General features: G+C 34.7%; 1 protein-coding gene across 1 annotated transcript; it reads left to right on the top strand.

Moving 5' to 3' along the window:
• The first annotated feature begins 14,544 nt into the window (after positions 1–14,544).
• Positions 14,545–15,502, top strand: LOC112504373 (zinc finger BED domain-containing protein RICESLEEPER 2-like). Its single transcript, XM_025108314.1, has 2 exons — positions 14,545–15,354; positions 15,437–15,502. The coding sequence occupies exons 1-2, from the start codon at positions 14,545–14,547 to the stop codon at positions 15,500–15,502; spliced, it is 876 nt and encodes a 291-aa protein (XP_024964082.1).
• Positions 15,503–19,457: the final 3,955 nt, after the last annotated feature.

Here is a 19,457-nt window from a genome sequence, read left to right on the forward strand (position 1 = left end):
CATCTGAAATCATCTCTTTCATTGGACTCTAATCTAACTTTGGCTACAATTCTTGTGGACGATAATCCGGTACTTGTACCACTTTATTACTTGGGAAGACGACGTTGGGCCATATTACTTACGATGACATAAGTTTCTGAAGACTGTGACTGTATTATTATATTGATATATGATATAAAATCCTCAACCGTAACCGTATCTTGACAAACAATGACATAAATCTCTCAAAAYCGTTGCGGAATTATGACAAACGGTGACCTTTATCTTTCAAAACCGTCACCGAAAATGGCAGATGGTGACGTTTTTTATTCAAAACTATAATATTAGCGTAACACATAGTGACATTTATCATTCAGAAACATCACCGTTAAATGACATACGGTGACATAAATTTATCAAAATTGTCATTGCATTATGATATACAGTGACATAACTTTTTCGAAATCGTCATTTTAAATAACATACGGTGATGTTCAACATTCAAAATTATCACTGTAACATTACATAATGTGACGTTCATCATTCAACACTGTTACCATAAAATGACATATAGTAGCATTTAGATTTCAAAAGCATCACTGTATGACATAGGGTGATGTTCATTTTTCAAAAATGTCATCATAGAATGGCATACAATGACATTCATTATTTAAAATCATCACCTTAGCATGACATACATCAACGTTTATTATTTGAAAACATCAATACAACATAACATAGGGTGAATTTTTTATTTCAAAAACCATCACCGTTGCATAACGTTTATGTTTCAAAATTGTCACCATAGCATGAAGTACGGTGATATTTATTTTTCAAAACCGTTACCATAGCATTGAATATGGTGATGTAAATCCTTCAAAAACGTCAATGTAGCTTGAGATACGGTGATGTAAATGTTTTAATACCGTTACAAAAGCATAACATATGGTCGTAAATCTTTCAAAAACCCTTGCCATACAATACCTTATGGTGATACAAATTTTGCAAAACCGTTGCCATATAACTTGGTAACTTTTGGAAACAGTTTCCAAATAAACTTTGCTATATTTATTGGTTTTTAACACCGTTATGACATAGAGCAATGGTTTAGAAAAAAAGCATTAATAAAGGGTCTTACATGGGAACGGTTTTTAAAAACCGTCACAACATAAAGGAAAGGTTTTTAAAAACCGTCATAAACTGTTACCTTAGGAGACCTTTTATTAACATTTTTATCTAAACCGTTGCTTTATGTTTCTAGGTGTTTGTTGATAGCAACGTTTTTTTTTATAAAAAACTGTTACTAAAACAATTCTTTAACTTTTTTTTGTCACTTTTTGCAACGGTTTTCTATCAAACCGTTACAAACCTAKTTTTTTAAAACTGTCACAAAAAGCCATTTTTGTAGTAGTGATAGACCATCATATAGCCTTTTCTAGAGAAAAATTGAATAGATCATCATATAGTCCTTTCTTCCTATTCGTTAAGTTGTTATAATGTGTTGATGTTTCATATTCATATAGTAGAGATTCACAAACAACTATTGCACTATTTACCCGTGAATGGTAACTGAGATGCTCAAATTTCAATTATAACTGGCCAGTAACCGGTTACAACTGGTTTGGCTAGTAACGGGTAGCATATGTATAAGATAAGGATTATTCCGTTACCATGTTTATTTAAAATAGAGGGTAAAGAAACGGTTAAGGGTTAATAAAACACTAAAATCTTAATTTTAATTTAAAATAAAACTATAAACATTAAACTTATAAATAAAATATAAATTCGTAAACATAATAATTATTGTGCATATAATATGTTCCAATATATGGCGAACAACAACTTTGGGGCTGTCATCATCAACAGTCAAATAAATGACAACGAGCATCATATAGAGGTCAATTCAAAATAAAACAACATACTTCAAACAAAATCCGCAAAAATTGATAAAATACAATAATAAAGTTGTAAGAACATGCACTTTAAAAATCGCATGCTAATTAATTGTGGAAACCATGCTAATTATGCACGTGGGAAATGAATAAAGTTGATTGATTTAATTGCTCCTTGTTTTATAAACATGATCATATATCTTGGTTAAGGAATTGAAACCTCTTGGAACCTAATTCCGAGCGCCATGTTTTTCATGACTTTTGTGTTGTTTTCTACTCTATATAAACATCTTCCTTCCCTTTCCTATTTTCTGCATAACCATTTCACCTTATTATTTTCCCAATGGCCGCTGAGCAAGGAGCTCCAACCCTTCCATGGTCACGGTTGCCCCACATCGCTCACCCACTGCCATCACCAACCCTACAGCCTCATCAAGCCCCACCACCGCCCCCACCAAGTCAAGTGCTTTTTACCCCAAGATTTCGAGCCACAACTACCAGACCTCCACCTCAACCCACCGCAACCCCACCTCTTTTTACAGGAACTAACGTTGTTGCACCATCTTCACCGCCAACTGCACCAAAACAGTTAGTAGTTAGAGCTTCGGAAGCACCAGCCTCAATCGTCACTCCTGCTGCCATCCCGACATCCTCCCCTCTGAAAACTATGAAACGTTCACCGAAAAACACTTCATCTGCATTAACTTGTTGTGTTATGTAGGTATTATTGTGAGGGAGTGAATTAATAAAGTCAATGTTGTATTTACAACATTATGGATGAAGATGCTTTGTAGCATAGCAATTACTAGAAAGGAAGTTTAGTTACATCCACAACACTCTATATATACACTTTTGATGTGAGCAGATTAATTTGCAAGTTGAATGATAAAAGTTAATGCATCCTTTTACAATTATTAAACATATACATACACAAGATGAGCAATCAAATGTAATACTCGAACTTCCTCCTGTTGAATCAATCAGCACATAGTCAACATCTCGAGGCACATCAAAGCCGTAGATCTTCCATTTCTTTTTTTTTTCCCCAATCAATTGTGCCCATCACTCTGCATCAACAAGCGGACGTGCAACCACATCCTCCCCATACACATCGATCATTACCCCCACTAAAKGGCGTCCTAGAATTCGTATAATACCAAAAATTAGAAAATCCACTAGTTAAAAAAAATCTTGCAACATGATGACTGTAAATTGAACATGTTCCAAATAGTTATTGAACTCCTCAAACTTGCTTCCCTCCCTGACTCTTTCATGACGGTTCTTGTTATTCCTCGAAAATGCTAATATATGTTTGCATGTGTGTATGCATTAGTTTTGGGTAATGAACTTCCCCATACTAATTGATGTTGCGATAATTGTCAACGCTATTGGTTATTGTTGCTATTGGCTTGTAGCTGTAGGTACGACTACAACTAAAAATTTTAACTTTTACCTATAGCGACGAGAAGGCATACTATAGGTAAAAATAAAAATTAATTTTTATGTTATTTTTATCTATAGCAATGACATATTGTCGCAGTAGGTAAAAATAAAAATTAATTTTAACTTCTTGGTTGCTTCTAACATGCATCACTGCTCCAAACCCATGTGGCCTTGTGGCATTCCATCGCAGATCATTGTAGAATTTCACAAGATCTGAATGAGCATAAAATATTAATTTAAAATAATAGACATCACTAAGACAAATAGTTTTTATTAATCTCTAAGTTAAAAATACAACCATAGATAAGTAAGACCAAAGAAAAGAATCCCATAGTTCAGAAGATAAGTAAGACCAACATGGATAAGTTGCTACATTTTGATGTAGCCTATTAGAGTCGATCTGTGTGGGGCCTTTAACGAAAATATGTATGTGCAAATAGTTAGCATATCATATTTCCAAGACTTGAACATCAATAACTCTTCCAYGTAAGTTTTATTGCTCAAATGSCAACAAATTTCATGGGGAAAATGAGAAGGAAAAGGAAGACAGTGGTCCAAGGTTGTAAAGCGCCGTGCCTTAAGGTGTCAAGTTTTTTGTTTGCATTCTTGAAGTTATGCTATCCACTGTATGCTACAATAACAAAAAACAAACACAAATTCTTACTTATAAAAAATTTGATATRKATTTTAATATARGAAAAAGGGCAGATGATTCACAAAAGTCAAGAARAGATGACAAATHGAGAATAAGAAAAAGGGCAGATGGTGAATCGAAGTCGAGAGGAGGGGCAGATGGCAAATCGAAGTCGTAGATGAGAGGATCATCTAGGACAGAAAATCGCCATTCTTTTAAAGTCTGATTGAAGTAGTTTATGAGGTTCCTGAAATTAAAGAATAAACAGAATACTTTAAAACTTGGGTAACATATGCAACAGAAAGAATAAACACATTTGAGAACTTCTATTTAACATATTTATACCTTCTCTCCTGTTGAAAGAATAAAAACATTGTGTGAACCACACTTTTTCACATGAGAGAGGGCTATAATATGTTAGCTCTAGCACCGAGTCTGATATTTTTGCCTGTGAATTCAAGTACTTTCCTTAAAAGCCAATAACAGTTGGTAACCATATGGTTGTTGTCCTAGCAATTGGAATTCCTATACAACAATTGATCTACTCCTCCCAACTCTACTAAGCCAAGAATAGCGGAATTAACAATAATTAATATATGTCAAAATAGCAAGTCAAGTTAGAGATAAACACTAAGAAATGTCATATTGTTGTTTTTCAAGACATAAGACCTCCACAAGCACATTAGAACAATGAAAATTAATCATCTTGCTTCTACATATACAATGTGCTCATCAATATTACATAGGTGTTTAAGAATTAAAAAGTATCATAGTAAAATTAAATCATAGCAACTATATTTCACTAAATTGTATAAAATTGCATAGAGTAAACACAACATGGGTTGGATGTTAATTGTCTAATTATCAATTCTACATCTTCAGTATCGTAACAATAAGAGAAAGAGATTCAAAAGAACAAATATCTGACAAGAAATGAAAGAGAAAGTACAACCATAAACTTTGAAGTACATAGAGATAAGAAAAGAGGCTTACTCTGTGATTGGAAGAACACGAATGTATGCATTTCCTGTGCCTTAATCTAAATAAAACAAAAAGTGGATCTCAAAGATTGCAACTAGTAAAGTAAAGTCGTGGCTGTAATAAGAAACTGCAACCATAATTACAGGCTTTGTCTAGCTTTGTGTAGCAATTGCAACTACAATCAGTGATAAGAGAATAAGGTARTTCACTAAATCGTCTAATRATTAAWGAATAGTCGCTTACCTATTGAAGATACGAAATCCTTTCTTCCTCTAATCTATTTATCTGAAAAATCGAATGTCTCTACTTGTGTCTCCTCCGATTGAGAGAAAAAACAAACCTCAGTTATTTGTYTATGATGAAAGAGATTGGAGATTAACCTACAATCGAAGAKATATACAATCAATGAAGGAACTGTAGAGTGAGATTTCATCATGGATCGGAGAGAGGGAGAGAAGTTAGGGCAACATCAGTTTTGGAGGTTTAATAGCTTTTGAAGTTGTAGGACAAGTATAAGAGGGTCGTTCTATGATTTAGGGRAAAAAACCTACAACCAYAGCTTCTTRTGGAGTTGTGGCTCTAGAGTTATTTTTTTGGATTTTTGTGAAAAGAGAAAAAGAAATCAACTTCTATAAAAAGTTATTTTTAATTATATTGTCACAGCTTAAAGTATTTTTTTCCCTCCTCCTTTGCAAATGATAGGTGGTTCCTGTATATATCTACAATGACAAACCAAAAGTCGTCGCCATAGGTCCAGTTCTTGTAGTTGTATGTGTGAATGTGTGTATGTATTAGTTTCAAAAACAATAGTTTCTTAATGTAACATAACCAACATATTGTGGAATGGTTTGTGGAATCAATTGAAGATAACTAAACCATCAAAATAGAATACTTTATATATGGCCTAATTATATATATATATATATATATATATATATATACACACACACACACATACTAGTTGTGTATCCGCGCAATGCGACAGAGTATAAATTTTATATAAATGTAAGCGAGAATATCGATTGACAATTACCACAAATAAATACATGATTGTCATAGAAAGACCTAGCCAAATGGAAAATGCTTTCCTTTCAGTTTGAATATGAATGTGTTATTTTGAACGAATATAGATATATTTTTTGCAAAAAAAAAACAAAACCTTCTATAGCCGGCATGTTAACCTACAAAACTCGACTTACAAAACTCCTTGACAACATCAGCAAGTGATAGCTTAAAGCTATCACGATAAGCTGTCAGCGATAAACTAAAAACTGCCTCTTCAGGGATGGCTGAATGCTGTCCCGATAAGCTGAAAACACAAGCTAAAGGTTGTTAGCAATAAGCTGTCAAATTAGCTGAAGGATGTTAGCAATAAGCTGTTAGATTAGCTGAAGACTGTCAATGATAAGCTGAAGGCTGTCAGTGATAAGCTGTCAGCGATAAACTGAAAGCTAAAAACTGCCTCTTTATTGATAGCTGAAAACTGTCACAATAAGCTGAAAACACAAGCTAAAGGCTGTCAGCAATAAACTATCAGATTAGCTGAAGATTGTCAACAATAAGCTGTCATATTAGCTGAAGACTGTCAGTGATAAACTGTCAGCGATAGCTGAAAATTTTCAGCGATAGTTTACCTTAAGATTATACAGCATGCTACTAATCCATTTTGCACGAAGATATAAACATGACAATCTTTATCGATTTTGAAATTAAAACAAATCTGCTTGACTCTTGAAAGTAAAACATAAATGCTAATTGTAGGACGAAGACGATAAAGAATGTAAAAAATGCATGCCTTAATGATCTGAAGAGCTAGAAAAGCAGTTCATACGACTATTAGAGCCATAAGCATCTTCCAACGTAAGTTGAACCGAAAAATTTGTTGCAAATTTCAATAGAAAAAAGATTTAGACGTGAAGAAAATGACTTAAATGAAAAGGAAAAACATTATAGTTATCAATGGTCATCATTGGTGTCTTCTTCTCTTTAGAAATCAGTGGCTCTGTGTCAATCAGCACTACGAATAAAAAAACATACAAACAAAGAACAAGTTAACAAAACGATTCCAAATTCGAAAACTTACACTTTAAATGTTTATTAATGTAGTATATATATAGATGAAAGAATTGTAATAACAAAGCTTCTCTATCTACTACTTTTCTACCTCTTTATTTGCCTTTGATGCTCTAATTGTGTCATATAACATTAAAATAAAAATAAAAAACTGGGCCGGGGATGATGTCTTTTCATAACAATGAAATCGAACCCACATCCATTAATGATATGATTCTGATGCTCCTCCAGGAAACTCTTTGTAACACCCATACCACACATTGCATGAAACATACTTCATATGGAAGAAATACATGTTTATACACCACTACAGTCCCTTAGTACAAGAAATTTACCATACAAAATACATGATCCAAAAATTCAAAATATATTTCTTGTACTAATCATCGTTCATTAATCAAAACTATACATCATAGACAAATCTTCATGTAGATATGCATATAGGAAAATATCACATTTTCCCCTTCCCCTTACCGTCCGTACCTCCTGCAATACATATTTAAAATCACAAAACGAGGGTTAGACCAAAAGGTCTAGTGAGTTACCCTATTTATGTTATTGCCGGGTGAAAATCACCAAAACTTTGTATAAAAATAAATAGGAACAAATAGGAACATATTACCAGTACCTTTCTACTTTTCAAGCCAAGTATTCAGCTATTCAAATAACATACCTTTGAACCAACCATGTTTCATATAATGCCACCTTTAAACCTTTTCTAACCAACAAGGTTTATTTAAAGTTTTAGGCCAAACCTGTTATATTCTCCTTAATAACATCCAAACTACGATTTCCAATAAGAACCTTGATCCTAAATCTTTAAATCACAAAGAAATAAAGATTCTAGACCACGGAAGTCTTAAGGAATATAATAGAAAGAGTTATATCATACAACACACATACAAATGCCACCCTTATATCCAAATGTACACCTCTCCTTGATATGCCACCCTTATCGCATGGTACACCTCTCTTTGATATGTCACCCTTATCCCATGGTACACCTCTCCTTGATATGCCACCCTTATCGCATGGTACACCTCTCTTTGATATGTCACCCTTATCCCATGGTACACCTCTCCTTGATATGTCACCCTTATTTCCTCATCAAAGCATTAAAAAAAATTCCAAATAGACCACAGTCAATGGAATAATTATCAGTTGAAAATAATTTTTATCAAAATTCCCATTTTATGATAAATAATAATTCTTATCAATCGTGCACAAGGCATAATATAAATCCGGTCAACATAGGCTTGGTCGGACTTCATCTCCGGTCAAGTTTTGGCTGGTATACCAAATCCGGACAACACATCGCCCTAAGGTTTGTCCGATTTAACACTTAGAATAAATTTCAACACTTTCTGTCCGGATAACAAGACCGGAAAACACTATCCTCTTTTTGTCTGATTTAAAATAATCTGGTCACCATTTAGTCGTATTTCTACTTCTCCGTTCAAAAAGTTAAACAAACTCATTATTCATAAATCGCTCAACACTTATCCGGTTTAAGACTAAACTGCTTATGCCTTGACCGATTTAGGGCTTAAATCGCCCAACCCTTGTCCGATTTAAGACTTAAACTGCTCAATACTTATCCGGTTTAAGAGTAATCCGAACAACACTCTTACGGTTTAAACTTTCAACCATACGAAAAGATTTTATACAACTAATTATGCATTCCAAAGAGAAGTTTAAGCATTTAAAACCACTCACCTTGAAAGTCTTTTGAAACTAAATACTTGAAGTCAAGTTGCTCTTTAATCCAGGAGTAATCTGGTCAAGACTTTTCTTTTTAAATCGCACAAGTTTTCAAAAATGGCAAGAAGATAAAATGGATATCAAACTCTCCTTTTATACTTTCCCTTTAAGGAAAGTTGGCCACTAAAGCCGTACATCATATGCCTTCATAAATAAACAAATAACCATACGCATGTATACATGCGCATACATGCATGCATACCACATATATATATATATATATATATCACACACATACATGTGTATCCACATATACACATAATCTTATTTATGCATCTATATTATGCACATTTTCACATACTAGTATGATTAAAATGTATCAATTTATCATGCTGTCAGGTAAACACATAACAAATAATCACATATTATTTACCTCAGGGGATAACCAAGATCCAGTTATCACACTCTTCCCTGGAAACAAATAAACATCTTGCTTCTATTCTCGAATATAAAGATTATTCTCTATAATCCAATAAAACTTTATACAAGGAATAAAGAGTAAAAGAAACTTAACGCCGACGAGATTGACATATACCCGCTCGAGGGGTTCTCCGGTGGCGAAATATATGACAGTGCATTTGTTCCTGTGTTGTTGCTGTCGAAACTGGAAATCCATGAGAAATTGTAAGCTGGAGTTCCGACCTCATCTTCATCTCTCTTAGACGGCCAACCTGTTTTCGATATCTGAACCGACAGAGTCTTGTAGCCTAAAAAACCTAGAGTTGCGTACACAACATCGATCTGAGTAAGCAAATTGTTGTCGGAATCATCAATTTCGTCGATGGGCTGAAATAAAATATTGTCCAACTAATATAAAACTGGAAAATGAGAATATGTTTTTTATTTGATTTTAAGAAGACTATCGAAATTTTTTCAAATGGAACCAGAAAGGGACGATGAAAGGAGAAAAAGACCGAAAATATGCAAATTTTGATGGTTTAGGAAACCCTACATAAGAGATTTTACCACAAGATGTTTTTTATTTGATTTTGAATTTGGAATGTGGGAAGGATTTCATCATATACAGGAGATTCTATTGATTTGAATTTTGAATTCGGGTTCGTGGGAAAAGAAGAGGGTTTCAATAGAAAGAGTATTTTGGGAAGGCAAAAGTTTTAAAAACCTAAACCTCAAACCTATAAAAGCAAACATAAAAGTTTTTGTTCCAGAAGATATTAATTAAAACATTTACAATCACACTAGAGATTACCCAAAAAGTGACCAGGCAATGAAAAGTTCAGAAACTTTAAAGAGGCACTTGGATTATGAGAATCTTGGGACGAAGATTGTAATAATTAATTGAAGAAGAAAACACGGGATCTACCATGGATTTGAGGTCTTCCATCAAAACAGCTCACAAGCAATCACAATGGTGGTCGAACATTTTATAGACAAGGTCAGTGAGGATCATGTAAAGTAGAGAGAAATTGAAGAGACCATACACTTAATTGTTGTCTTTTTTTGGTATTAATGTGAGGGAGTGAGGTATTAATGTGAAAGTTTACAACATTATATATGATTGATTTGATGAGCAGGTTTTCATGTTGTTATAATGTTTATAGGAGCTATATATAGTCGTTTCTTTCCTATTTGTTAAGTTGTTATGTTGTGTTGATGTTCCATATTCATATAGCGGAGGTTCTATTCGTCTCGAAGTAGTAAACAAGGCTATAAGAATTTGTAGACATGGGGGTTGAATACAATGTATGGAGATTATGCATAAAAAGGAACAATAAAGTGTAAGTCGTACTGTACCATTCGACACATAGTTGCAAGGATGACTTTGGCAAGATAGGAAAAGACAATAATTTGATTCGCAAGATTCTTATTTAGCTAGAGAGGGTCACCGAAGGTTCTTTAGTGCTTGATCAGTTGCTCACTTCATTAGATAGGTAGATCTTCTAAAACCACTTTAGTTCATCCTATCTTTATCTTTACCTATACCTTCTATATAACAGTGTTGTGTTGTGAAGTTTCAAGTATTAAAAAATGGTCTCACGAGTTTCACGAAAATATGTTGGTCTCAACTGATCCCAAGTTTCTCTCTCTCTCTCTCTCTCTCTATATATATATATATATATATATATATGTAGTCTGTTTGAGGGAGAATCCTAAAAATGTAGAAAACAGGAAATCCTCATAACAACCACCAATTATTTAAAATCCAACGACTAAAATACATTGAAGTTTTAAATCAAAAGGGTAATTTGCTACATTTCAAATATTATATATTCATTTAATTAACTATAATCCCTAAACATCCTCCTAGAAAATTTCCAAAACAAGGACCATCATGTACCATCTTTTCTCTATGCTACAGGATCGACATCGAGATCTAAATGAACAAAATTCTTGACCTTATACAACGACGTATGGGGCTTTTTTGATAACCCTAATCCGATACAAGTTATTCAACCCAACAGTGACTGATATGCACGAAAAATGATTAAGCGACTACTATAGATGGTGAAATTTCAGTAAGACAATGAGTTCCAAACAAAAAGTTTGAAGGATTACTCAGGTAAGGTCAAAGATGAAAATTATTTTTATCATCCATTCCACTTAGGAGGTTTGATGGTTCATGATTAAAGACAACGGGTACATGATGAATCTGCTCCATAATCTTGAAGATTGTAATCTGCTATAGAATCTTTAAGATTGTAAGGATTAAATGAATGATTTCTTGAAATCAGAAGCGAAATAAACTAATCTATGTACATAAAACAAGTTTCATGAAGGTGAAACTAGTTCATGGCGTAATTAAACAATGAGTAGTGAACTGGTTTGATGGTGAACCCCGTTTCAGTGATGGTGTAGTTGATCCATTTAGTAGGTGAATGCAAAATGAAACGGGTGCATAATGTATGCGGTTTGTCATGAAATAATTATATGCTGAAATGGATTCATGACGAAACCGGCGCGTCTTGAAATAATTTCATAATGAATAGGTGCATATTTACATAGGTGTGCGAAGGACATTGAAACAATTTCAGGATAAGGAATAAAAAGGCTGCTGCATTAGCGAAATTATTTCTTAACAAATAGAAAATTTTAATTTCCTAAAATAAAGAATAATGTCCTTCAATAGGATGTTACATAATTTGTATTTTTATTTACCATTTTGCCCTTATTGCTGATATAAAAATAAAATTTTAACATATATATTTTTTAATTTCCTAAAATAAAGTAAACTAATCTTGACCATTGATCAAGAAAATGGATGGATGAGATTGGTTTACACGGTTTACACAAATGGAGGCGGTTTTCATTTGAACGCTCCCTCTATATATATGTATGTATATATATATATGTGTGTGTGTGTGTGTCTATGTGTGTGTGTGTGTGTGTCTACGTAGTGTTGTATGTTTGTGATGTGTATACCATGTATGTATCGGGTGTGGATGAGGCCAGACTCCTGCCTGGTAGGGATGTGAGGGAGTCATTAGTTGGGAGGGGACGGTTTATGTATATGTTTGTGTGTACATATATTAATATAATAATTATATTAATATAAATATAAATTTAAACGAGAAGCTAAACATTTTGAAAGAATGCAAGAAGTTTTAATATTATATATGATTACATACATGATATACAAGGTTAATCATATATGATTAAATACATGTTGCATTGACAACACATAGAACTTAATCATATATGATTAAACACACCTAAAGGAGTGTAATATTATATAATATTGAAACTTTTTGCTTTGTCGCAAAATGTTAAACTTCTCGCATGATCCTTCCTCTATTACTACAATATATAATCTTTTAAGTTTTCAATTAAAAATAAATAAAAAGATAAATGAACTGAAATGCTCTTGATGTAATATACTGGAGTTTAACTCCGTTCAGGAACTCGGCTCATTCCTGATATTACAGAAATGATAAGTATGGAAAAGAAATTCAATATATAGTTTTTATTAACAGAAATGATATTCAATTAAAAAAAATACTAATCATTTTATAAAACTTTTTTTCCGAGTAAACCTAGATGCAAAATCAATCAATAGTTACATATAAATCAATGTTATCTATCAAATCATTTTTACATAGCAGCGTAAATCCATTCCACTACCAAACACATTCTATGATATACCTTTTGTATATAGATTGACATTATTTGAGGTCCTAATATTAATTATTTAAAGCAACACAAAAATATGTATATAAGTTGGATCATCTCATATGGTTGATAATTTTTTCAAAATGTAGAAGTTTTCTTAGTTAATAATAAGAAATTTACGATATTTTAATGCAAAAATAGAATTCATGCGAATAAAATAACTTAAAGAGTCAGTAAGAGATGCATGATGTACTATATCAATCTATTCTAGGCAAGATTGCTTTAGATTTCAATAGTAGATAAAAATTTAAGGAAACAATAGACAATACTATATAATGAACAACCAAATAATGTTTTTTACATAATTTCTTCTCCAATGTAATTAATTAATACATGTTTGACCCCTTAATATAATACTAAATTTAGGGATGGCAAAAAAACTCCAAACCGACAGTGAAAACCGAAAACCGAACAATTCGGGTCGGGTTCGGGGACCTCTTAACGGGTACGGGGCGGGGATCGGGGAGAGTTTCGGGGATTATATCGGGGACGGGGACAGGGACGGTACTCACCGACCCAGACCAGCCCGATAGTATATATAATAAATTTAAATTTTATAAATTAGACTTTAATAAATGGTAGCCCAAAACATATTCCAGCCCAACTTATCAATAACCTATGACAGACTAAGCCCTAAGGCAGGTCGCATGACTACAGACTACTGCTTGACTCAACGTCGCCTCCTCCATTCTTGCTTGAATATCTCGACTCCCGCACGACACTTGTCACCAGCCGCAGCTGCCGCACGACTGTCACCGGCCGCCGCTCCTACTCGCAGGCGACCTAACTCCCCGTCGGTGCTGTATTGCTCTCTCCCGCCTTGACCTAACTCCCCGCCGGCGCTGTCTCTCGCTCTCTCCTGCTGCAATTGAAGGTATTTCCATTCTTTCCATTCTTCACAGTCTGGTAGTACTTCCATTCTTGACAGTAGAAATTTACATTTTACATTTACGGTAGATACTTTGATTATAAATATTTTAGGCATTCTGTAATATGTTTATAAATTTATTTATTGACTTGTCTATATAAATCCTATATAACTCTATATAATAAATCCTCATGCATCCATTAGTTATTCTAAGTGAATATTAGAATTTGGTAACTTGATTTTGTTCATAATCTATTTGTTGATCAATGGAGTAGGTTTGGTAACTTGGTATTATTTAATTTGTTTGTCTTTACATAGGTGATATCAGATATGGAAATACAATGTAATAATTCCAATACAATCAGTCCTACTGATAGTCATCCAATAATGAATGAGTCTATTTCACAAAGTAAGCCAATTGGATCATCACCTGCGATTAATTCAGTGACTGAAAATGAAACGCAAACTAATCATGTCTCTAATAATGATGAAATTGAGTCGGGGGGTAGAAAGAGGAAAACACGATCAATAGTATGGAGCCACTTTAAGATAAAGTGCATGGTAGTGATAAAGCAGAGTGTAACTATTGCAAAAAGAAATCGGGAGCGAACTCGAAAAATGGTACAAGGCATTTACATGACCATTTCAAGTCTTGTGCAAGGCGACCTGTTCGAGATATATGCCAACATATCTTAGTAGGGGAGCAAAATAAGGTTGATGGTACTTCATCGTATGTTTCTAATTACACTTTTAATGCGGATAAATCAATAAGAAATCTCGCAGAGATGATAATCATACACGAGTATCCACTTTCAATAGTAGAACATCATGGGTTCCGAAAGTTTGTAGGGGGTCTTCAACCTTTGTTTAAGGTTTCGTCTCGAAACACCATTAAAAGTGACATACTAAAGATTTATGATTTTGAAATACAAAAGACATTGAAGATGTTAGAGAAGAACACCTCTAGGATAGCAATTACGACTGATATGTGGACGACTAACAATCAAAAAAAGGGATTTATGGCGGTCACTGCTCACTTTGTTGATCAAAATTGGAATATGAAAAGTCGGATCATGAGATTTATTTATGTGCCTTGTCCACATACATCTGTAGTTCTTGCGGATGTACTTTATGATTGTTTATTGGATTGGAATCTTGATAGGAAACTGTCCACACTAACTGTTGGAATCTTGTTGGACAGGCTTCCTATGAGTTCACTTATGATGGGTGGGAGGTTGTTCCACATGCGATGTTGTGCACACGTTCTCAATTTGATAGTTCAAGATGGATTGGCTGTTCTTGGGGACGGGATTGAAAGGATTAGAGATAGTGTGGCCTTTTGGATTGCATCACCAAAAAGAGATCAAAAGTTTGAGGAAGCAGCTCGCCAATTGAGAATATCATCCACCAAGAAATTGGCACTTGATTGTAAGACTCAATGGAACTCTACTTATTTGATGATTAGTGTTGCTATAGTTTACAAAGACGTCTTTCAACGCTTACACCAACGAGAGTCTCAGTATAAAAATTTGCCAACGCAACGGGATTGGGAGTTTGCTAAAGAGATTTGTGATAGATTGCAATTATTTTATGAGGTAATTCTAATTTTTATTTAAACTTTACTTTTGTTTTGTTGATATGAGTTAACTTTAGTTTTTGTTTTTTTGGCAATCTTAGGTAACAGTAATGTTTTCTGGTTCAAAGTATCCCACTACAAATGTATTTTTTTCCATCGATATGTGAAATTAGATATTCGTTGGTCGACTGGTCATGTTCTCCTAGTGAAGTTATTAGAAACATGGCTAAAAAGATGCTTTTGAAGTTTGACAAGTATTGGTCTGTTATACATGGGATTATGGGAATGGCAGCGGTTTTAGATCTTCGGTATAAATTGAAGTTTGTGGAGTTACTTTTTCCTGTGTTGTACGGACAAGACAAATCGACGATTGAACTTGAGAAGCTCAAGGAATTGGTCTACACTTTGTTTCAAGAATATGAGCTTAGTGATCCTGTAGTAAGAAACAACAACGAAGGTGTTAGTGGTTTGTCTTCTTTAAGTTCAGAGTCTTCAGCAAGTCATCGGGTTGAATTTAAAAAACTCTTATCAAATATTGCTTCAATTGCCAACCAGCATGATGATTCAGGTATTACAACAGAATTGGATAATTATTTGAAAGAGAAACTTTTGCCTAAAGACATGGAACTTGATTTGCTACTTTGGTGGAAGACAAATGGGTTTAAATACCCAACACTTCAAAGGATGGCTAAAGACATATTAGCCGTTCCTATTTCGACCGTCGCCTCAGAGTATGCATTTAGTACAGGTGGAAGATTGGTAACTCCACATCGTAGTCTGTTGGACCGATACTAGGGAACCGCCCACATGATATTGTCTGCTTTGGGCTGCCCCTCCCGGCAACAACCCCTCACGGCTTTAAAACGTGTCACTGGTAGGAGTAAGATCCCCCCTTCCTTATAAGGAAGACGAATCCCCCTAGCCTCACCGATGTGGGATGCTCCTGCATTGCTACAAGAGCATTGGGTTTAAGAATCGCGGATTTGACCGGCTCGAGGGAACGATGAGGCGGAAGTCCCAACATAGTCGACTTCATCCAAAAACATTGGAGGCTCTAATGTGTGCTCAAAGTTGGCTATTGAATGAAATACGAGGTAATCTTATATTTGTTTTAGTTATGAATTCTTTGTAGTTATATATTTAATATTTCAATCATTTTATTTTGATAGTCCAGAAATCATACAAACATGAAACAATCTTCAAGAATCATGATGAACATCAAAGATAGAAAGAATATGAACAAAGAATGATTAGATTGAAAGAGAGAGAATATTACAGCTCTAATCTTGATAATTCTGCTAATGACAAAAGGTAATTACAATTACAAGAGAAAAACTATTTATACTAGGAAATTGTAAAGACTAAGCTATTACAAAACTATTACACTAAGGATAAACTTGAATACAACATTAAGCACTAACTTGAACCCAACATTCTCCCCCTTTGGATTCAAGTTTGGACCCTTGTGAATTTCGTTTTGCGCAGTCCATGGATTTTCTCTAATCTTCTCAGAGCGTTCCTGTACTGAATCTTCTCCTCAAGCAAATTTATGGCGTTGACCAATAAGTATCTTTCTTTGGAACTCATTCGTTCAGATTCAGCAGCCTTATCGTCCATCACCCTCTTCAAATCAAGTGCCCTCCTTACTAGCTTGATCGTACAGTCAAAATATTTATTCAACTCACTAAACCTCATGAACTTCTTTATTTGTAATTCTGCATAATAGACGACCCCGAACTCTGGACTTTCAAGAACCATATGCACTGGATAGCCTTCAATGTCTTCTAGGTCTTGATTCGGTCTTTTAAGATTAATGATTCGCTGATTGTCTTCAAGTCCCATCTGTACATCAATGGCCATTGCCAGTTTCACATGACATTGTATAAACCTCTTGATTGCTTCAAGAGCAACCAATTCTCCTTCTTTTCTGATCGTCATGTTTTTGAGTTCAAAATACATATATTCAAGGTCATCTAAGTATAAGTTCGAGAAGTCTGCTTTGCTTTATCTCCAAATCTGACCATCCTGCCTTGTTACAGTGAAAACAGGATACCAGATTCTCAATAACTTCTGAGCATTTATTTGTTTGATCGTCACAATCCAATGCTTTGTACGAACTTCACTGATTGGTTGACACTTGGCTTTCAGAAGATGATGATATTCAATTCGGTACTCTTTTGGCTGCTTGTGAATTCCAAGAACTCTATCACCACTTAGCATTTTTCTGTGACGAATGAAGATTCCAAAGTAGACGTCTTCTAAGTACGGCTCTCAGATTCTTTCACGATCATAACCANTAAGTATCTTTCTTTGGAACTCATTCGTTCAGATTCAGCAGCCTTATCGTCCATCACCCTCTTCAAATCAAGTGCCCTCCTTACTAGCTTGATCGTACAGTCAAAATATTTATTCAACTCACTAAACCTCATGAACTTCTTTATTTGTAATTCTGCATAATAGACGACCCCGAACTCTGGACTTTCAAGAACCATATGCACTGGATAGCCTTCAATGTCTTCTAGGTCTTGATTCGGTCTTTTAAGATTAATGATTCGCTGATTGTCTTCAAGTCCCATCTGTACATCAATGGCCATTGCCAGTTTCACATGACATTGTATAAACCTCTTGATTGCTTCAAGAGCAACCAATTCTCCTTCTTTTCTGATCGTCATGTTTTTGAGTTCAAAATACATATATTCAAGGTCATCTAAGTATAAGTTCGAGAAGTCTGCTTTGCTTTATCTCCAAATCTGACCATCCTGCCTTGTTACAGTGAAAACAGGATACCAGATTCTCAATAACTTCTGAGCATTTATTTGTTTGATCGTCACAATCCAATGCTTTGTACGAACTTCACTGATTGGTTGACACTTGGCTTTCAGAAGATGATGATATTCAATTCGGTACTCTTTTGGCTGCTTGTGAATTCCAAGAACTCTATCACCACTTAGCATTTTTCTGTGACGAATGAAGATTCCAAAGTAGACGTCTTCTAAGTACGGCTCTCAGATTCTTTCACGATCATAACCAGGAAAGTTTGCTCTGATATGAAAAGGAATATAATTCTTCGTGAAGATTTCGGTAGGATCAACAGTTTCTCTTTGAACATTGACTTCTGGTACAGCAGGTAAAGCAGCAGTAGACGATTCTGGAATAGTCTGACGATCAGCTTGAATGGGAAAAACTGGATCTTCTTCATCTAAATCAGCTTCAAAATCAAAATAAATTCCAGTTGTCTCGTCAATGTTATCWAAATCTTCTCCAAAATCCTGCTCTCCACCCAGAGTAGTAGAGAAAACATTGTTGAATCTTACATTGGCAGACAAGTCCACTAGCAACCTTGTTTCTACCGTGGAGTCCGCCGGCTTTTCAACCATTGGCTCGATCCTTGGACTTGTCTCCACATCTTCATCTTCAATAACAACAGCCTCAATTATTCTTTCTCGAACTGATTCCGGGGCAGAACCTTTAGCAATTACATCCTGAGCTATTGACTCTTCACCCATCCTTGCAACTTGTTGAGATGTCTCAGCCAATCTCTGTCTTTTTCTCTCCCCTCATGACTATCAGGATCATTCTGATCGTCATGTCTTCGTTTAAGAGATGTGGCCTGAGACCTGCAAGTTTCTTCAAGTACAGACACCCTTTCAACAAGAGTATCCATTGAGCGTTTCAGATCTTGGGTATGAGATGTGATTAAGTTGCTAACTTTAGAGAAACTAGCTTTAATCATATCTTGGAAAGTCAAAAACTCTGAGGCTCTAATAACAGGGTTAGCATCAATTTGTTGGCGTAAGAGACCAACCAAATCTGCATCTTCAGCATCTTCACTTTGAGAAGCCATCAATTTTGCATATAAGAGAGATTTCAGCCCATCCACCGATTGATCTTGTACAGACGGTTCAGGTACAGTTGGTGGTGATAGCACAGACGGTGGCTCTTCTTCAACAACTTCTTTACCCTTCAACAATCTTTTCAAACTAGCAATTTGAGCGTCAAAGTTTTCTTGAACAGCCTTTAGGGCGCCGTCCCGATATTCCCTTGACACAAAGTCAGGTAAGGTAACTTCTGATTCACTTAGAATATCAGTTGTAACAACAGTTGAAAAAACTGTTGTGCCTA

The sequence above is a fragment of the Cynara cardunculus genome, unplaced genomic scaffold (genome assembly GCF_001531365.2).
Source record: "Cynara cardunculus var. scolymus isolate 2C unplaced genomic scaffold, CcrdV1 Un_Scaffold_5353, whole genome shotgun sequence".
Classification (NCBI taxonomy): Eukaryota; Viridiplantae; Streptophyta; class Magnoliopsida; order Asterales; family Asteraceae; genus Cynara; species Cynara cardunculus.